We start from the raw sequence: 19741 nt of genomic DNA on the forward strand, positions 1-19741 counted from the left end.
TGGGCAGCAGTATCTTGTAGGGCCGGACAATTGGACAAGTCAGAGAGCAGCTCGAAACCTAGGTGCTTTGGGTTTATTTGTTTCATTAACCAAACCTATCGACTAACTAGAAAAATACTGTTTCTTATTTTTAAAAGGAATAGATTTTTATTTTTTATGCAGTTTATTTTTATTGAGGTGTGAATGACATAGATTGAGGTGTAAATGTAACAGATTTTTATTTTTAAAAGCTTAAAAAAATTTTAAAGCTTTTATGTGCTTCTCCTTTTTTACAACAATTGTAATAAATCAGAGGCTTCTTTGTAGTACTCAAAATTAAAGTGATTTATTTTAATAGTCTCTTTTAGAGAGATGTGTTATGTAAGACGTATTGGAGGGGGAAAATTTTCTTCTTTCTTTTTCTCTAACCTTTTCCTCATTTATTGACCCACAGAGAATTGACATATTTGATCAAGAAATTACTTAAATTCTCTCTAATGTGCTGGTTGCTGATTCCATTTGATTTCCCAGAAGGTCTTTGTTTTAAATGTTGATGGCTGTTTGTGGAGAGGCTGCTCTGGTGTTTCAAGTGTCTGTGGCTTCTGGGGAGAGAGTGGCTCCTCCTGAGCATTTCTGTCCAGCACTGGTGCACTGGCTGTCTTGGCCAGGTGATCAGTGTTCAGAGTGTTTCCAGTTTTGGTTCACTGACCTTCTCAAAGTGTAGCGTTTCACAGGCTTTAGAATGTGACACATTGAAGATCAGGTTGTTTGAATTGTGAAGAAATGGTTTGGTCTCAGCCAGGACGGACTTGTTTAATTCTTTCCTTATCAAATTTTGAATTTTTGATGTTTCCATTTAATTGTGTACATAGGATTTCTCTTCCTGACTGGTCTACACTACCTTGCACGGCTGCACACTTTCGGTGACCTAAGCGTGATACCGTGTACATGTCAGGGCTGAGTACTAACCAAAGAAAACAGAGTTTACACATATACAACTTAGGGAATTGTTAACATAATCTGATAATTCAGAGATATGACCTAGTAACCAATGCAGATAATAAACATATGGTCAAATGTTTTAATAGATTGTGCACGTTCTCATGATTTGGAGTACTTCTCTAGTTTTAGAATAACTCTTAGCTCTTTGGGATTGTGTTGAATCTGTAGATCAATTTGGAGAGCATTGTCATCTTAACACCTGGAGTCTTCTGATCCATGAACATGGTACACCTCTCCACTTATGTAAGTCTTTAATTTCTCTCAGCAGTTCTTATTATAATTTTCAGTGTACAGCTCTTATACATATTTTGTTAAATTTATCTCTATTTCATATTTTTAGATGCTATCATAAGTGATATTGTGTTTTAAATTTCGGTTTCCATTTGTTCATTGGTAGTATATAGAAATACAATAGATTTTTCTATACTGACCTTTATTCTGCATCATTTCTAAATTCACTTGTTTTAGTAGCTCTTCCATAGGACTTTATAAAAGTGAATGCAGTCATATTATTTTTAAATAGAGTTATACTTCCTATCAAATTTCTATATCTTTTCTTACATTCCTGCACTGGCTAGGATCTCCATTTCAATGTGTTCTTTTTTATATTTTTACCTTATTTCTAATGTTTGAGTGAAAGCATCCAGTTTTTCACAATTAGGTATGATGTTAGCTGTCGGTTTTTCATAGATGCTTTTTATTGGGTTGAAGAAGTTCCCTTCTAGTCCTTATTTCATGGGAGTTTTTATCATGACAGGCATTGAATTTCACATGCTTTTTATGTATCTACTTGAGATGATTGCATGGTTTGTCTTCTTGGTTCTGTTATTACAGTGAATTACACTGATTGATTTCAAATGCTAAACTAACATTGCATTTCCATTATAATAAACCTGACTTGATCATAGTGTATCGCCCTTTTCATATATTATTGATTGATGTGCTAGGGGCTTTGCATCTGTGTTCATGGGGCATGTTAATCTGTAGTTCTCTTTCTTGATATGTCTTTATCCGTTCTGTTATTAGGATAATGGTATCCTCAAAAAGCGATCTGGGCAGTTGTCCCTCATCATCTGTTTTTTGAAGGTGTTTCTATAGGATTAGTTTTATTTCTTCCTTAAATATTTGACAGAATTTGCCAGTGAAGCCGTCTATCTGGGCCTAGTTTTAATTATGAATTCAATTTCTTTAATAAATATAGAACTTTAGTAACGTGGAACTTCTTGAGTCAGTGTTGTTTACCTTGAGTCTCAAAAGGTTTTTCCTTTTCACCTAAGCTCTGGAATTTATTAGCATAATACTTTTCATAATGTTTCGTGTATCCTTTTAAATGTCTGTTGGTCCTCTGGTCTGTGATACTCCCTCAGACATTCCTTGTTTTGTGACTTTGTAGGAGTGCTGGTCAGGTGATTATAGGCTGTCCCTCAGTTGGGATCTGTCTGATGCTTCTCTCACGGTTAGGCTGGGGCTCTGGGTTGGGCAGGGGGACCCAGGGGTGAAGCGCCCTTCTCATCGCCTCTTCCCAGGGGTGTGCACTGTCACCGTGGCCTCTCACTGCTGTGTTGATGTGGGTCACTGGGCCAAGGGGTGTCTGCCCGGCTCTTCCACTGTGCAATGCTGTCCTCTCCCATCCCTTCCGTCCGTGCTCTTGGGAAGGATGGCACTAGGCTACCCCCCACTCTTGGGGCGGGGAGTCACGCTGCACCTGGGAGGCAGAGCATCTGCTCACGTGACTTGTTATTCTTCTGCACGGGAGATTTGTCTCTTCTTCCCCGTGTATTAGTTAGTCAGTCATTTATATCAGTATGGACTCGTGCATGCTGATTGTATGCTTTGAGTTAGAATCCAATATTACTTTATTTTGTTGCTTGAAATATTCTGTCTTTGGCCACTAGGGCTCCCTCCGTTGACTCGTGTCCTTTGACCCGTCCCCCCAAATCATTGTGGGTTTTTCGTTTGTTTTGAGCACTCCCTTACTTTCTGGCACCACAAGATGCTCCAGGCTCATCGTGTTGCTCCCTGTCCCAGTCCTAGAGTCGGGCGTTTCTCCTTTTATTGGAGACCAAGATCTGGGCCCTGGTGTCTTCTGCGTGTCCAGGGTCCCGCTGCAGGGCTCAGTGCCCGTGGGTGTCATCGCCTGCCCCCCCCCCCCCCCCCAACCGTGAGTCAGCTCTCCCATTCTCATTTGTAGTCATTTCTGTCACTCCCTGGAAAGAAGAAGGACAAACATGCATTCCTAGCCCACGTGCTCATCTTCTGATTTGGGGCTGTTGGTTTTCAGTCACAGAATGTTGACAGTGTAGTAGCATGGCCTCAGTGGGGCGGGGTGGGGTGCAGGCTCACAACCTGAGCCTCCAGAGCCTGTCTGCTCCAGAACCTTCTTTCTTAAGCAGCTGGTTTTGAAGTTTGTTGCAGTAGGTTTTCCTGTTTCCTGTGCAGTTGGTTATTTTGAGGGGGTTGGTTTTATACTATGTTTTGCTCATCTCATTAGACATTGGAAAGAAATTTTTAATGCTAATTTATTCTGATCCCTAAGAGTATTATTTTGGATCCTGGTTTTTATGACTTTCTAATCTTTAACCTGTAAGCAATAGAAATAGAGCCTTTACGACAAGTTTTAGTAAACGTTTCCTTGGAGTGCTTGGTGTGCTGATTGCTGGCGTGCGCTGCTGCGGTGAAGAGTCCCTGAGCTTGTGCCGACACGGCTGAAGCTGGCCTCCTGCTGATGCTCGGGGTGTGCGGTGGGCGTTTCCGGGCCTCCCACAGCTTTCCTCATGTGGCTCTGATGCTGGTGCCTTCCATCTGTGCTCTGCCGTCCCCTAAGGCGTCTGGGTCAGTCTGGGAAGGAGGAGACTGGAGAAGGCACTTGTTATTCTTAAGAACGCTGACCTGGGAGTGGCACCCCTCTCCCTGGATCACATCGCGTCCGTGAGCACCTGTCCCAGGGCTGTGTGTGCACAGAAGGAGACATGGAAATGTAACCTGCTGCCTAGTGGCTCCTGGTGGACCCCAGCCCGTGTGCCTTTCTTGGGCTTGAGGATCTCAGGGTATCTGATTTATAAGCTGAGGATTGCTCCCACCCCCTCTTATTGTCTGTAGAGCAGGTGGACTGGAAGGGTAGGTGGCAGTCAGCTGGCAGGAGCTGTTTGGAGTCTCCAAGATGAGGGAAAGCCTAAAACTCCTTTTAAAGGGCTCACCTGATCAGGCCAGGCCCACCTAGGATAATCTCCCTTTTGATTAGCTTAATGCCAACCAGTTAGGACCGTTAATCATATCTGTAAAACCCCTTCACCGTGGCACCCAGATTAGTGTCTGATCGGGTAGCTGGGGGCTGTAATTCAGCCTAAGCAAGACACTTAATGTTATTGTGACAGTTTTTCCATATCAACCCTGCATTCTTCTTAATGTGATGTGGACATTCCATAATTTTTGAAAAATGAAATATTCTTTTGTACAATTTGATGTTTACATAAATTACATTCATTGAAAGAGTATAATTTCTGGCATACTGTAATATTGATATTTAAAAATACAACTGATTTATTACACTCTTAAGTGTTTTCATTGTAATCTAAATACCATCACCCATTTAGAATATCTTGTGGATAAGCTTTTGACAGTCGTTTTACGTTGTTACTTTTGCTTTTTGAACTTTCATTCTCGATTCATTTCCCCCTCAAAATTTTATCCTATCAACCAGGCTGCCATACTTCTTTGCAGCAGAAATATGGATAGAAATGGAAGTTGAAAAACTTATTTCCTCTAAGGCCCCAAGGGTTGAAAAAATAACCTTCCGAATTGGGTTCTCGTTACAGTTGTCAGTGCACAGTTGAACCGAACAATATAAAGGCGTTACTCGTTTATAACTAATTCTTAATGATCTGGTATCAGGAGTGTATTCTTGAGATGGATGGGATTGACTTTTAGTTAATTCCTGAATCCATGGATGATTATGACATTGCTTCAAATGGGGTAGGGTTCAGTATTGGCTCCATTTCTGTTTTTAGTTTTTACAGTTTTAACTCCTGAGAAACTTTATTCCCATAAATGAGTATGTGAGAGAGGAAGGGGTTCCTCAGTTCTTCAAGTTTTGTGCCAAAAATCTTCGTGGCCTATCATCAAAATTACTTTTGATGATCTGTGAGCTGAAAACTAGGTCCTCCGTCAGTTCTTTTGAAAGCTAAGAGTTGTAAACCAGTGATTCACCAAAGAGTTTCCCTCTTGGTCGGCAGAGGCGTTTGCTTTCTCGCACCTGGGCCGGCTGCAGACGGCACCTGGGTTCGCCTCTATAGTCTGCGCATCCTGGATGTCGGACAGTGCACCTTGGTATAATTGGAGTGAGAGGTAATTTTTTTTTTTAAGTGGGAAAAGGCTTTGTGGAAGGGAATAAACACGTAGACAGAGGTGTTTTCTCAAGGAGAATCATTTTTAGGAAATAGTACATTCTGCAAGGTGAGGATCTGGACGTCGATCTGCTGAGAGCTCTCCACATCCAGGAACCCCTTGGAAGCCTGGGGGTGCCTCGAGGGCTACAGTTATTCCAGCTTGAAGCTGCTTGCCTCAGAATGTCGTTTCCTTCATCTTCGTTAGTAAGGATCTTTAGGGGGAAGACGTATGTTTAGTCAAACAGCTTTGTGCGATGGTGGCATGAATACATTTTAGTCTGCTTCTGGTGAGACTTCTCGAACCTTTGGTGTGCTAGCGTCCGTTGGGATTTCCAGTAGGGAGTGGTTGTCTCCTCAGCAGGATCGTCCTTTAGCTGCTCCTGGGTGAGAGGGAATGGGAAGGGATGTGTGCGGGGATCCTGGGAGACACTGGCGTTGCACAGAATACGCTTTGGGAAAATACCAAACTCCTACAAACCCTTTTTCTTGGTGTTTTGATCTACGAGAAGCATGAATCGTCGAAGACTGTGTGTGCCACAGTGTAAGTCCAAGATCACCTGGGTTACTTCTGATGCCTGACCTATGGATAGGTCATCAGGATTTGGTGGGTTACTTTGGTATCACCAACGAATAAATAGAATAATTGAAAAAAATACTAACACCTTTGAGCGAAATGCACTTTATTTTAGGCAAACACCTTGTGGTCCTATGATTTATTTGAGCATGAAATGGTGCCATTTGTGCCCCGATTTTGGGAGGGGGTGTTTGACAGCCGTGTGGCTGTGGTACCGGGCTAGACTTTCATGTGTGCTTTTGTTACATGACGTCTTCTCGCATAAAAGCGATATTTTCCCCCGAGTTGTTTTTTGGAGAATGAAATCCAGGGATGGCATTCTTTTCAGGTAATATTACTGTGCCTTTCAAGTGCGCCTTCTTTTCGCACTCTTCCCTCCACAAGAAAGCACACTCGGAGATTTCCTGTGGCCGTAAGTGCCCAGGGTCGAGAGGAAAGACTGCAGATCTCAGTGAGTGGGTGCCCGAGAGGAGCTGTGGCTGCTGTGTGGTAGACATGCAGTGCTCCCTGGGGAGGTCGTCAGGGCTCCGTTCTTGCTGTAACCATCTCCCTTCAGAGCAAACTCCCAAGGCCCTATGGTTGCAGTTCACACACTTTCCCTGCGGAGCCTGGAGGTGGCAATGTCTGTGGTTCAGCCCACTGTCCCTATGTTAGATTCACCGTTTCTTTCCAGAGCACTGACATTTTGGAATAATATCACTAAGTATCATGATTATGAAAGCCTAGAAGTGTCCTGTATGAATTTGTTGGGATGGAATGAGTGAAAATAATCAGCTCTTTTTCCTGTAAACGTGCTCCTTCAGAAGCCTTATTAACTGCCTAACAGCAACTTGTGACTTCTCGATCTATTCTAAAGAAAGATTTAAATATTCCTAACTCAGCTTTCCCGTATTACCCAGTTGTGCAAACTGAGAATATCAACAATGTGGAAAGTTACCTCCTCCATTAAGGACGTCCTCATCTCTGGTTTATTTTTGCCCATTGTAAGTTGTAGATTCCTGTAAACGTGATTTCTGCGTGGGGCCACCTCCCTCCCTTAGTGCAGGCCACTGGGAGTGACTGTTGAATTACTCTTATGTGCTCTTACAATGAACGTTGTCGTTTTAAGGTCTTCTCTCTCTTTGTGATTCTTTTGTTCCCTAGCGTCGTCCCCCAGACTACAGTAATACTCAACAGTGATCGGCAGAACGCCATTGTAGCCAAGATGGACGACCCCTTGAGCAACAGGGCACCGGATTCCCTGGAAAATATCATTAGCAAGTCAGTAGCCACAACACCAACCCCACCTTTCACTGCCACCACCACCACGATGCGTCCCCTCAAGAACAAGTCCGCATTGCGAGCTGGCCCCGTCGGTCGTTTCTGTCCTCACGCCAGCCGAGGGGATGGGCAGAGCCACTGTGCTCAGTGTCGGGGAGAGTGTGGGCCAAGTGTGGATGGCCAGGCCAGTGGGGGCGCGAGGTTAGGGGGGACACAGCGTGCCGGGCACATGTGTCTGGTGCTCACATGTCTCATTGGGAAGGTGCTTTGTTTTCACGACGGTCAGTGGAGTTCTTAGATCCTCTCACTGTTCACTGCTCACGCCCATCTGTCTGTCTGTCTGCACGGCAGCATGTCCAGTCAACACATACCCTCTACGTATGCTGAGTGATGGAGGCATTTCGAGGTGATGGCTTTTTTCTCACACCTTTCTCTTCCTACACACTTGGAATGGAACCGTGGTGAAATGGGAGTGCATGAAAGGTGTTTTCACCCACTGTGGTGACAGCAAGGTCCACCCTCCCCCTGGCCTGCCAGCTGTCGTGAGAGCTGCCCCACCCAGGGGCGCCAGTGGACCTTTTGCTCCTCTCATGTCTTCACACAGTTCTGTTTGCCTTTCTCTCAGGCTCCTGCAGGCTGCCCCTCCTGCAGATGTGTCCTGTTTTCTTTGTTATCATAGCCCAGGTCTCCAGGAGCCCGGCCGGGAGCTGAGGGCTGCCGTGTGGGGCATAGGGAGGACCCATGGTGACGCTTGGCGTCTGGATGCCCGGAGGCAGAGGCTGTGTCGGAGGGGAGGAAGCGGCCGGGGCAGGTCAGCTGTCGGGTCCTGAGCTTCAGGAGCATGGACAGCTTGGACAAGGCCGCAGAGTGCAGCTCCCTCCTCCAGCATGCCAGGATTGGAGTCCCATCTTGGTGTCATCCACGGGGAATTTGTGCCTCTGTCCCCGTTCTCAGTGTGTAGCTGTCTTCAGTGTTCAGGTCTCAGTGTGAAGGGAAGTTGAAAGGGTCCCTAACAAGCCACGTGGTGGTCTCCAGATAATCTTTTTTGAGCACTTTTTGGAGCTGGCTTGTGTCCTGTTTTCTGGGTATCTTATTGTTGCGTATCAGGGTCCCTTGTGGTGGTGAGAATATCCCCTAGGAGGTTCTCGACTGTCTTTTTAAGCCCACTGCGGTGGTTTCTGTCAGTGGGAGTAGTTGGGAGCGATAAGCGCATTTTCCATGGCTGAGTCGTTTCTGGAAGGTCTGTCGGTGTGGAGCGCATGGGTTCAGTGTAAGGCACCCTTTGTCTCACGCGATCTTTCCTGTGACGTGGCCTGAGAGGGACTGTGACCCAGACATCAGTGCTGGCAGGGCGCCTCCGTGGTCGGAAAGCAGCCTGTAGGCCTTGAGTCACAGCCAGTTGGGATTTTGCTTTTGTGATGTAAACATTATTTCAAACATTTTAAATTTCATACAGTTTCTTTCAACCCCAGACTATTTCCTGCTATTAAATTGCTATTCATCTTGGTAGCAAGAGCTGTGTGGAGGGCTGTGACCACTGCTCCGTGCAGAGTTAGGTTCTCGGACAGTGACAGAGGGAGGAGCATGGCAGCGGCTCAGGGCTGGTCTCGGTGGGTCGTGTTGCTCTCACTACATGGTGGGTGTTTTTGTTTTGCTCAGCGCGGTTCCCGGGCGTCGGCAGAACACCATTGTGGTGAAGGTGCCGGGTCAAGAAGACAGCCACAACGAGGACGGGGAGAGCGGGTCCGAGGCCAGCGACTCCGTCTCCAACTGCGGCCAGTCGGGAAGTCAGAGCATCGGCAACAACGTCACCCTCATCACCCTGAACTCTGAAGGTGCGCTCACAAAGCCTTGCCTTTCCTCTGCCTGAGCGGCAGGGCTGCAGGCTTTTTCCCGCTTTTTAGAAAAGTAATGTATGTTTAATTTATGTTTTTAAAAAGTGGTAGAATGGAAAAATGATGAAGAAAGTGAAAATAACTGGAAAACTCCACTTCCAGAGGCTACTCTAAGTCTTCTGGGCCTTTTCTGTGTTAACTTGCACACCATGTCTGTGATTTTATAACTCGCCCCTTTCCACGGCAGAGTAGAAATCTTTCCGCGTTAATATGGATGTACATAATCGTTTCCAGTCAGTTTCACTGACTTTGTCAAGTTCTGGAGGCTTTCCAGTGATGGACTCTTGTCACTTTTATAACCAGCAGTATGACGAGTAGTCAGCTCTCTGTCTTTGAGGACAGGTCTGTCCTCGTCTCTGATGAGGGCCCGACACAGACTCTCAGAGGTGACTGCACGTGTGGGTCGTTCACACCGTGAGTCACGCCACCACCTCCTGTGACAGATTTGGAGGGCGCTGCGTGGCCGGCAGCCTCTGCGTGAACCCCTCTCACCTGCACTGGGGTTCGGCCCCTTCCTGTCTCCTGCCCTGGGTCCGGGCGCCGGCCTGGCGTGCCCTTCACAGGATTCCTGCCTCATGGCCCCTTCGTCGTGTGAGGGGTACCCTGTGCTTCCCAACGGGACCCCCTGCAGCAGGGAGAGAAAGGCGAGCACTCAGACAGACTCCGCCTTCTGTTACCCAGCTCTAAAGCCTGTCGTGCCTTTACTAGTAAGAACTTGTGAGGTTTTTCTGCTTCTATGTCCGAGTCATTGATTTTTCCTAAAAACACAATGTAGATTTTTCTACTGAACAGATTTTCCTTTTAGAAACACTTGTTATCATACCTGAAACAGTGAAAGCAATGTTTCTCTCAAAATTTCCTTCACCTCTAACATACATTGCTAGGATTGGGATGGTAGAGTAAGGGGAGGGAGAAGAGAATTGGGGGCAACCTTTTTTTTTAATTGAGATCTAATTTACATAGCATAAAATTAACCATTTTAAAGCATACATTTCAGTGGTTTTGGTATATTCACAAGGTTATGCAACTGTCACCACTGTCTAATTCCAGAATGTTTTCAGCACCCAGAAAAGAAACCCCATGGCAGTCACTCCCAATTCTCCCTCCTCCCAGCGCCTGGCAACTGGTCGTGTGCTTTCTGCCTCTGTGGAATACCTGTTGTGGACATTTCCTATATGTGGAGTCATTCAGTGCCATCCATGTTGTAGCATGCCTCAGTATTTCGTTCCTTTTTAAGGCTGAATAATATTCCATTGTAGAGATGGACCACATTTTGTTTATCTGTTCATCTGTTGGTGGACACTTGGGTTTTTTCCACTTTTTTTTTCTCTTTTTTTAAAAAATATTTATTTTTTTGAGGAAGATTAGCCCTGAGCTAACATCTGCTGTCAACGCTCCTTTTTTTGCTGAGGAAGACTGGCCCTGAGCTCACATCCGTGCCCATCTTCCTCTACGTTATATGTGGGATGCCTACCACAGCATGGCTTGCCAAGTGGTGCCATGTCTGCACCCCGGATCCGAACCAGTGAACCGCGGGCCACTGAATTGGAGCGTGCGCACTTAACCACTGCGCCACTGGGCCAACCCCTCCACGTTTTGACTCTTATGAATAGTGCTGCCGTGAACGTTTGTGTGTAGGTTTTTGTGTGCCTGTGAGTTTTCATTTTTCTAGGGTTGATACCTGGGAGTGGAGTTTCTGGGTCAAGGCAGCTAGTTTTTTTACACGTGAAATTTGAAGACAAAGAGGAATGCTACTGATTTCATCCTAATGGGTATTGACTGAAAATCACATTCCTAACAATTTCAGAGAAAATTAATTGTTCCTACTCTCTTTCCATGTGGATTTTGGGTAAATCCCACACAGGTCTGGCTGCCTACTTTAGGGCTAATGTTTGTTTGGTTTAAACTGTATCAGCCAAGTAATATAACATTTGATAATATTGGGAGAGTCTGGATTATCGTGCAAACAAAAATTGTCATCTTTTTAATTCATGTTTCTTAACGTGATATAATTAATGTGAAATATACTTCAGTGGGGGAAACCACAGACTGACACCAAAATAACATACAAAAAGGAATCACATTTTGGGCTTATTAGTATTGTTAATATCTGTAAGAGGAAATGTGGATTTTTTTTGGTATCTGAGTCTAAGTTCCTTAGCTACGACATGATACACTTTCTGAAAAACATTCTTCTTTAGCAAAGACTTTGAGCAAAGTATTTTAACCACGTTTAAAAGTGATTGTTCTATCAAATATGATTTTGACATACAACATAGGTTGTTAGGATTGGGACAATTTAGGGAAATTTTTCTGATTTTAAATTTTATTTTGTTTTGAAGAAGAGGTTATGTAATTCAGGCCCATTTTATTTTACCATTTCAGTAGGAGGAAACATTTTGCAATAAATCTGTTTTGCTGACCCCGTCCTTGGGAATGTCTGCCCCAGCAGCTGCAGTGTTATGAGACTGTCGGGTCGAGCTGCCTTAGTTGGCACGTGGTTGTGGAAGATGATACAGAGACGGATGGAGTCATCTTTAAGTGATTGCTGTGTATGTAAATGTTGGAAAAAGAGCTAATCCATTACTGTCTCTTGTATCAGATTTACTGTCGACCTGTCGTGGCAGCATCTGTTAAACGTCCCCGTGAGATTTACAGACGCACTGAGGATCGGATTAGCCGTTTCCCTGCCGTGTCCTCCTCCAAGACTAGAACAACTTGCTCAACTGGAGAGACTGTCAAGTCAGCTAGTTCGTGTGAGAGAAGCGTTATTAATATGCAGAGTGCTGAGGGGCCGTGGGCTCATCTTCAGATTGAGTCATTCTAGTTCCTGATAAGAGTCCAGAGCTGCAAGTAGACAGATTGTTCTTATCTTCTTATAAAAATGTTTAAGTGCCTGAAGTTTTAAAGAACCACTGGCTTCAAAATGGTTATTTCTTAAGAATTCCAAATGGTTTGCATGAATTGACATGCCATTTTATATCAAATTTAGCGTCACTTTATAACACTGCAAAGGCACTGGATCATTTCATCTCAGTGTTTTAATTAGACGGTTCCGTTTGTCATGGCACAAACTCCAGGTGAATTAGAAAGAAGTGCTAACTGTTGAGAGCAGTGCCAGAAAACTTATTTCTTAGTTCCTGTTCTTCTCTTCCCTTGGTAGTGTGGTCTGAGGTTGCTCCTGTCTTTGGTGAGTACTGAAAGGATGCGGGGTGTAATTGTCCAAAGATTAAGCTGGCTAATTGAGTCAGAGAAACAAATGAGCTAAAATGGGCCAAAAATGGGCTCTATTAATTAATGAAGGGATTTAGTTAGATCTTAAAAAAGAGCATAAATTCCTGCTGTCTATACATTTGCTAATTCTTAGAAAACTTGACTAATCCTGCGTGTAAGAGGTTGAGTACTTAATTTTAATGGAGAAGATTATGCTTCAATTATAATTGAATTATTGTCAGAAATCGGCCTCCTGGGGGCCGGCCCCATGGCCGAGTGGTTAAGTTCACATGTTCCCCTTCGGCGGCCCAGGGTTTCGCCTGTTCAGATCCTGGGTGCGGACATGGCACCACTCATCAGGTCCTGCTGAGGCGGCGTCCCACATGCCACAACTAGAAGGACCTACAGCTAGAATATGCAACTGTGTCCTGGGGGGCTTTGTGGAGAAGAAAAAAGAAATCAGCCTCATGACTGTTCCCAAGCCCAGTCACTAAAATGACATATGGTAAATATCTGTGATGTGCTCGGTAGGGGTGGCGAAGCAAAGCCTGGGAGAAGCAGCTCACTTGTGAGAGGTTGTCAGTCACAGCAGTGGGAGGCTGAGATATGTTCCCTGGGAGGTTGAGGGTGCGGGGGTCTGTAAAGTGAGATTAGTGCAAATTGCCCTGTTCACAAAACATCAGCCATACATTTGTAAGGAAGGAAATTGAGCCAAAAACATTTCTTGAGAATTTATTTATATAATTTATTTTACATAAACTTTTTTTGTGTAAATTGTTTATGTGTTAAACATGTTTTATTGGTGATCATAAATTAGCTGCTAAGAGGAGGATGACAGACAGGTTAGTGACCAAAATAAAACCAAGTTAGTAAAGACGGACTGGTATAAGAATGTCAGTGAGTCTTGGAGCATGACAGTACAGTGGGTGCTGAGGCTGTCCCAATCAGAGAAGGGTGCTGGGAAGGGCGATGTCACTGCGGCCTCCCACGCTGTTTCAGAACGGGCAGTGTGTGACACTGGTTGGGGACACCCCACCTGCGCCCAGTGGTTCCCACTCTGTTGTACCAAGGGACTCGGGTGTCCTTGGACATTTGCTTTAGTCATGGTTGAGCTCACAGTGACATTCGAGTTAGGCAGGCAGGGGTTCACATGGGAAGAGGCCTGTCTGGCCCCGCCCTGTGAGTCCAGGACTTGACCCCAGGGCCTGAGCCTTGCCCCTCGTTGGTGGTGTGGTGGTGCAGTCCCGTGGGATGTGCTCATAGTGGCCGGGGAAGAATTGATGCCAGCCCCTAAGACTGTTTGTGCCTCCCCTTTTCCTTTTGTCATTATCTTGTATGTAACTCAGCCCTTTTGAATTACCAGTTTAAAAACCTGAAATTATCCATTTGTTTATAGCTTAAAGATGTCACATGACTCCCAGATAAGCTTGGGTGTGTGGGCTACAGGTACAAAGTTAACTGTCTCTAAGAGCAGAGGGGTGGGCTGCCAGTTCCCGTGGGCTGGTCAGAGGGGTAGCATGTTATTGACATCCACTGGAGGTGTCACACAGGATTACAGTCACGATCAGAGTGTAATCACCTTAATTTATAAGGGCTCAGAAGTTGGTGCCAGTTCCAAGTTTCCTGTGTGATCCATGCAGGAGGATGAGCCCCCCAGGGCCTGTTTCGGGTTCAGCTCGTTCAGGGCTGTTCTCCATGAGCAAGCCTCTCAGTCCCCGCCCAGCCTGCAGCCCCCTTGTCCTCACCCCCTACCCCCATGTCCAGCACCTCTCCCATCAGTTTTAGAACCAGCAGCCCTTCTTCCTGGGTTTGTCCTTTTGCTGCAGAGGTTGTCTGGTTTAGGAGACGGGTGTTTGTGCTGGAACGCGTGAAGCGTGAGTTGGGAGCAGCGAGTTTGAGGGTCAGAGGAGAGGTGTGAACCCTGGGTCCTGGAGCAGCTCAAGGACAGACTGAGCACTTGGGCTTTGAACCTAAAGCTGGGAAAGGCCGTACAGAGATTGGCGTGAACGTGGATTTAACACTGTTTTGGAAATAACTCATAAATACCTTGTAATGCTCATATTAATGCTTGACCCGACAACGTTCCTAAAGTAGCTTCGGTGGCTGACCAGCCCCCAAAGCGTCCGAAAGCAAGACTGGACAGCGGGTCCTGCAGCTTCGGAGCCCAGTGACATTCGTGCAAATGCTTACAGCCTCCCGCTGCCTTTTTCTGATTGGTCCTTTTTGAATTCACAGGAGTATGTGGGCTTCACGATGGGTGCTGTGACGGCGGGCTAGTTTTCCATGCTGCAGGACTCTTACCGCCAACCGAGCAGGTTTAACAGCACCGCTATCATCCCACAGCTCTGGAGGGCAGAAGCATCTGCTTGGGGTCTCACAAAGCCCCAGTTAAGATGTCACCATGCTGGGCCTTTGTCTGGGGGAGAATCCGCTTCTAGGCTCATTTAGGGTGTTGGCAGAATTTGGTTGTTGGGTTGTAGGACTGACCGAGGTCTCGGTTTTCTTGTTGGCTGTTGGCCAGAGACTGCTCTCAGGGTCTTGCCCTGTGGCCCCTCCATCTCTCGGAGGAGATCTTCTCTCAGGTCAAATCTTTGTCATCCCCATCTGCCATCAGGGGAGACAACTGCTTTTTACAGGGCTCATGTGATTAGGTCAGGCCCACCTGGAGAGTCTCCCGCACCTTAAACTCAACTGATCAGTGGCTTTAATGATATCTGTGAGATGCTTTTGCCATGTGGCATGATCACGGGGCAGAGGTCACGGGGCCCTCTTATAATTCTGCCCACCACAGGCACTGATGTGCTGGTTTTAGTTGTGGTGTGTGCTGTGCGAACCCGTCTGGTGTACTGGATTCCGAATGTGCAGGCGAGACTCTTCTAAAGCCAGTTCTTAGCCTTCCATCCCTTGACTCCTTTGGGAAACATGCAAGATGTGAAAGTTTGAGAGTCAGAGTAAATGAAATATAGTGATCTGCGCCTTTTCAGACAGCACCTGTCATCTCTGGATACAAGATGTCCTGTCCCCTCAACTCCTGCCCTGTGACGTTGACTGCTCCCCTGGGGAGGTCGTGGAGTGAGTCCGCTTGGCTCTCTCCATCCCTTCTGCTCATGGACGTGGCTGAGATCTTTTACAGGAATGTTTCAGAGAAGGGAGAGATCATAATTATGACTCTGATGAGATAATTGATAGCAAAGAAATATAAAAGCTGAAGAATTGTGCAAATAATTTAAACAGCAGCCCACCACTGCCTTCGGAAGTGCCCAAGGGTGGGAGGAGGGGCGCTAGGGTGGGATGTGAATCGTGGGGTCCAGATACCTTGAGGTTGCGATTTAGGCCTTCCTTTCCTCTGTTCAGTGGTCGTTAGCCATCAGGGTATTGATGATGGCCAGTTACAGAGAACTCGGGCTCACGGCCATGCGTAGACTCTACTTCAGGGATGGTTGAATAGTTTTTTTCACTTAAAAAATGTTTGAACGGGGAATGGCCCGGTGGCACAGTAGTTAAGTGCGCACGTTCTGCTTCGGCAGCCCTGGGTTCACCAGTTTGGATCCTGGGTGCGGACATGGCACCGCTTGGCAAAGCCAGGCTGTGGTAGGCCGTCCCACATGTAAAGTAGAGGAAGATGGGCACGGTTGTTAGCTCAGGGCCAGTCTTCCTCAGCAAAAAGAGGAGGATTGGCAGCAGTTAGCTCAGGGCTAATCTTCCTCCCCCTCCAAAAAAATGTTTGAACATTACTGGTAAAATCTTTGTAATAGAATTATTGATCTAAAACATCCCGCTCAAAGAAACAAAACAAAACAAAGCAAAAATAGCCCATATCAGAAAAGCATTATAAAGAAAATGGCAGAATGTACCTTTTCTATATTGAAATCTCTGTGATTTGTAGTTTGTGGAATGTCAGTTTTATGGATTTCTGAAATTCTCAAGTTCTCTTTCACATAATTATAAAATCCCTGATTTTATAGAAAGGACAACCTATTGGGAGGCCACCCGGTTTTCGCAGTTGTCCTCTTGGCGTATAGCCATCACACAGTTCAGGACATCCACGCCTTTCCCTGGTCTGTTCATCTTTCTGGCCCCCTTCCCATCCCAAAATTCATTAAATATCCACAGATACATGGTTGTTGGGATGAAGATTCTATTGAAGCATCTATATATGACATCATGGCAGTTTAGCCAGCAGATGGCTGGAGTTGACATGTTGTGACAAATGTAGCTTTATTTCTGCATAAATAGAAATAGCCCCCAGGATCCTGCAATAGCCCAACACATGATTGTTTTATGGGATGGGTAATTGTAAGTAGTGCAACAATGAATTCATGCATTATACAGAGGATTCTCGGACTCTGTCTTGGGTGAAGAAGTCCATTATTTGCAGTTAGGGTTAGTCCGCGTCCGGGCTCTGGAAGCTCTCTGAGCCGTGACGAATGTCTGCAACGGTGCAGCCTGGGAGGGGTCAGGACACTGACCTGAGACTTCCTGTCTTGTGAATTCCATGTGGATTTATTCTGCATTACCATTCATATTTGGAACCATTTCTTCCATTTTATGCAGTATGTTGCTTTTGAAATTCTTAAACAGTTTGGGCAGGGCTTTACAAAAGCCAGGTGAAAATTAACTTTTGGTATAGATGGAAAGTACAGCCTGACACCAGCTCCTGACCGTGAGTCTGTCCTCTGAAGACTCACCTGGAGGTGGTTGAGGCTGACCTTCTTTTGGTTTGTTTGTTATCCTCTGGGTGGAGACTGAAATACATCAGTAGTTACGTGTCATGGCTACAGAGTGCTGAATATATGCAGTCTCAGTAATAGCTACCGGAAGAGCAGCTGTGACAGGCAGCTCTCAGCAAGCGCGTGGGGCATCTGGGAGCAGAGACAGCATCACCAGAACCCACAAGTGTGGCCAAGCAGCATGTTTGAGGGAAGTGGGCACTTGCTCCCTCGCCCTTTCCTCCATCAGAGCTGCTGGCACCACGGGACACCATGACTGAGATGTTTCACATGGCTGGCTGGCGGGCGGGCGGGTAGGACACCATGGGCGGAACCACGTTGTCTTTGGAAAGAGCCAAGGTGGCGAGTTAGGCTTGGTTGGTGTGAGAAGGCATTTGGGGTGGCTGGTAACCAACCTTCTAGAGTATCCAGCCTTGGCACTTTATGAGCTGATGCACAAGCTGTGTGCAGACTGGAGCCTTGCTGTGTGCTTTGGAGCTGCGATGATGCATCTGTATGGACTCAGCGCAGCTGCCCGCATTTCCCAGCAGAGAGCCACTGAGCTGCAGTAATGCGTGTGAAGTCCTGGCATGGGGTAGGTGCTGAGTAAATATTGTCTTGTTTTTGCCCCATGCCATCTGCTTGCAGACTTGGAAGAGAGGTTTGTTCAAGCCTAGGTCCCGGGCGTGGCAGGGTGACTTGGAACCCAGGCTGACTGGCCGTGTTGGGAGGAGTGCACGTCCTGATCTCAGGGAACATCTGACTATCTGTCTGTCAACAATTGGGGAAAGGAAGCCTAGCGCCAGGTGGCTGTGTTTCTTCGTTTCAACTTGACAGTCAGAAGAACGTGGTCATCTTTTTCATCGCAATGTATTCTCCTGTTCATTTCACTTTCTTGGCATTAAAATAGAACCTCAAAACAAATACTTGTATTCTGAACTGTTGTAATGGTAAGAAAATTCCAGTTACCGCTGAACGGTTTTCAGAAGTGCCAGTTACTTTCATTGAAGATTTAAATGATTGGAATAGAAAGCAAGTTTATTTTTCTTATAATCTAACTGGTAGTTTTTAAATAAAGCTACTAGAATCTTCCTATTTTGTCAGATACCAAAACTGACCAAGCTATTTTAGTAAAATAAATATATCCTTTCTGAATTATCAAAAGACAAATTTCTAAAATATGTGGGTAGGTGTTGCATCGTGTTTTCCATTGAAAATACATGATTCATTGTCACTGGTGAGAAGCTGGGGTCCAGATTGGGTTCTGGCTCCCAAGTTGGTGGTAAGTTAGGGCTGAGTATTTCCAGGGAGAACAGAGCTGAGTCAGCAGGTGCAGCCAGCATGACCCCTGAGTGTCTCCGGCAGTCCTCTCTTCCTGCCAGGGAGCTTGGAGGTGCTGCCCCTCTGCCAAAAGCCCCTCAAATGGTGACAGTGGAGCCCTGGTCCTCTCTTCCCTCTGGAATGGGTCCCTGTTCCCACGGCAATGATTTTTCACTTCCGTGTTGGTCAGAGTTGCTGCAGGCTGTATTTCTTAAATGCCTAGCTTAGACTTCTTGCTTGAGAGATGACCACACAACCTCGATTCACAGGGCGTTTGAGTGACGTTAGGAATGAGTAGGTTATAAATAGGTTATAAAATGCCTTCTAAAATTTTGAGATGTTTGATTGAAATAAAGTTTCTGGATAATTTCCTATGTTACCAGAGAAATTTAAGCCATTATTTTCTGGAGTGATAAGTTAGGGAAAATAAATTTTTAGACTTTCCTTATTTACTTTTGGGAGGGGAGAGCAGTGTTCCCTGCAATAATGCCGACTGGAGGAGTTTCAGTGACCTCTCATCCTCCAGGAGATTCTGGTAGCATTTCTGGAAGTATGTCTGCTCAGCACTAAGGAAGGGCTTTCATCCATAGACAGGAGTCAGTGGGGAGCAGGGCTGTGGTGGGACACTGAAGCTGACGTCCACTGAGCCCGTCCAGGCGGCCTTGTGGGTTCTCCAGGTTCACGTTTCTTGTACCCCACGTTGTACGTGAGAAGGCGGGGCTGCACTTCTGTTCGCCTCATGCCCTTTTGATGTCATCTTCCACAACACTGTTAGCAGAGCTCGATCTATGAGTACTGAGTAATTTCTGGTTAATTGGTCTCACTGATGATGATTTTTTACATGGTAAAAACTAAGGGTTAACTTTCATTTGTAAATTCTTTTATTCGTTTGACAACATGATTCACCTTCATGAGAACTATGTTTAATAGGTGAAGTCACGTTTTCATCCTTCCTCTTGAATCAATTTGAAAATGTCTGCCTTGACACATCTGTGTCCTGCGTCCATGTAAATGGAGCATCACAGTGTTGGCCTGCTGGTGTGTTTTCTTGGTTGTTGCTGGAACCACAGGCTCTCCAGGGGGTGACATTGGAGGAAGGATGGCCCTTTCTCTTGCATGTCACTCTTTCAGCATCAGGGAGAAAGTCCAGGATTTGGACAATGGGGGGTGCTCCTAGCACAGGCCAGCGAGGTCAGAAGCCCCCTTGCTAAGGGGGGCTCGCTAGACTGGGCCCCACCCCACTGCCTCTGACTCGTGGGGCAGGTGGTCCCCACAAGACCTCAGAGTGCAGACAGCATTGCTTCGGTGGAAGAGGATACTTCCCTGAGGTCGGGAACCAAGGAGAGGACGGGGTGTGGAGGGCAGCCCGATAGGAAGCTGGTTCCCAGGTTGGAGAAAGCAGTG

At 46.0% G+C, this 19741-nt stretch overlaps 1 protein-coding gene across 17 annotated transcripts in view; it reads left to right on the top strand.

Annotated features, from left to right (window-relative positions):
- The window catches only part of BANP (BTG3 associated nuclear protein), a 119545-nt gene that overhangs the window by 39328 nt on the left and 60476 nt on the right, over nucleotides 1-19741 (top strand). For 13 of the 17 annotated variants that reach the window (XR_011498923.1, XR_011498921.1, XR_011498917.1 and 10 more), the window contains 2 exons: nucleotides 7084-7200; nucleotides 8860-9035. Coding sequence is in view for 8 of the 17 variants with exons in the window: in XM_044760783.2 (XP_044616718.1) it covers nucleotides 7084-7200; nucleotides 8860-9035 (293 nt within the window). In the remaining 9 variants the exon portion in view is untranslated. The remainder of the gene's footprint in view (nucleotides 1-7083; nucleotides 7201-8859; nucleotides 9036-19741) is intronic. The other 4 variants (XR_011498925.1, XM_044760790.2, XM_044760788.2 and 1 more) reach the window with 1 other exon arrangement.

Source organism: Equus asinus, chromosome 28 (genome assembly GCF_041296235.1).
Source record: "Equus asinus isolate D_3611 breed Donkey chromosome 28, EquAss-T2T_v2, whole genome shotgun sequence".
NCBI lineage: Eukaryota > Metazoa > Chordata > Mammalia > Perissodactyla > Equidae > Equus > Equus asinus.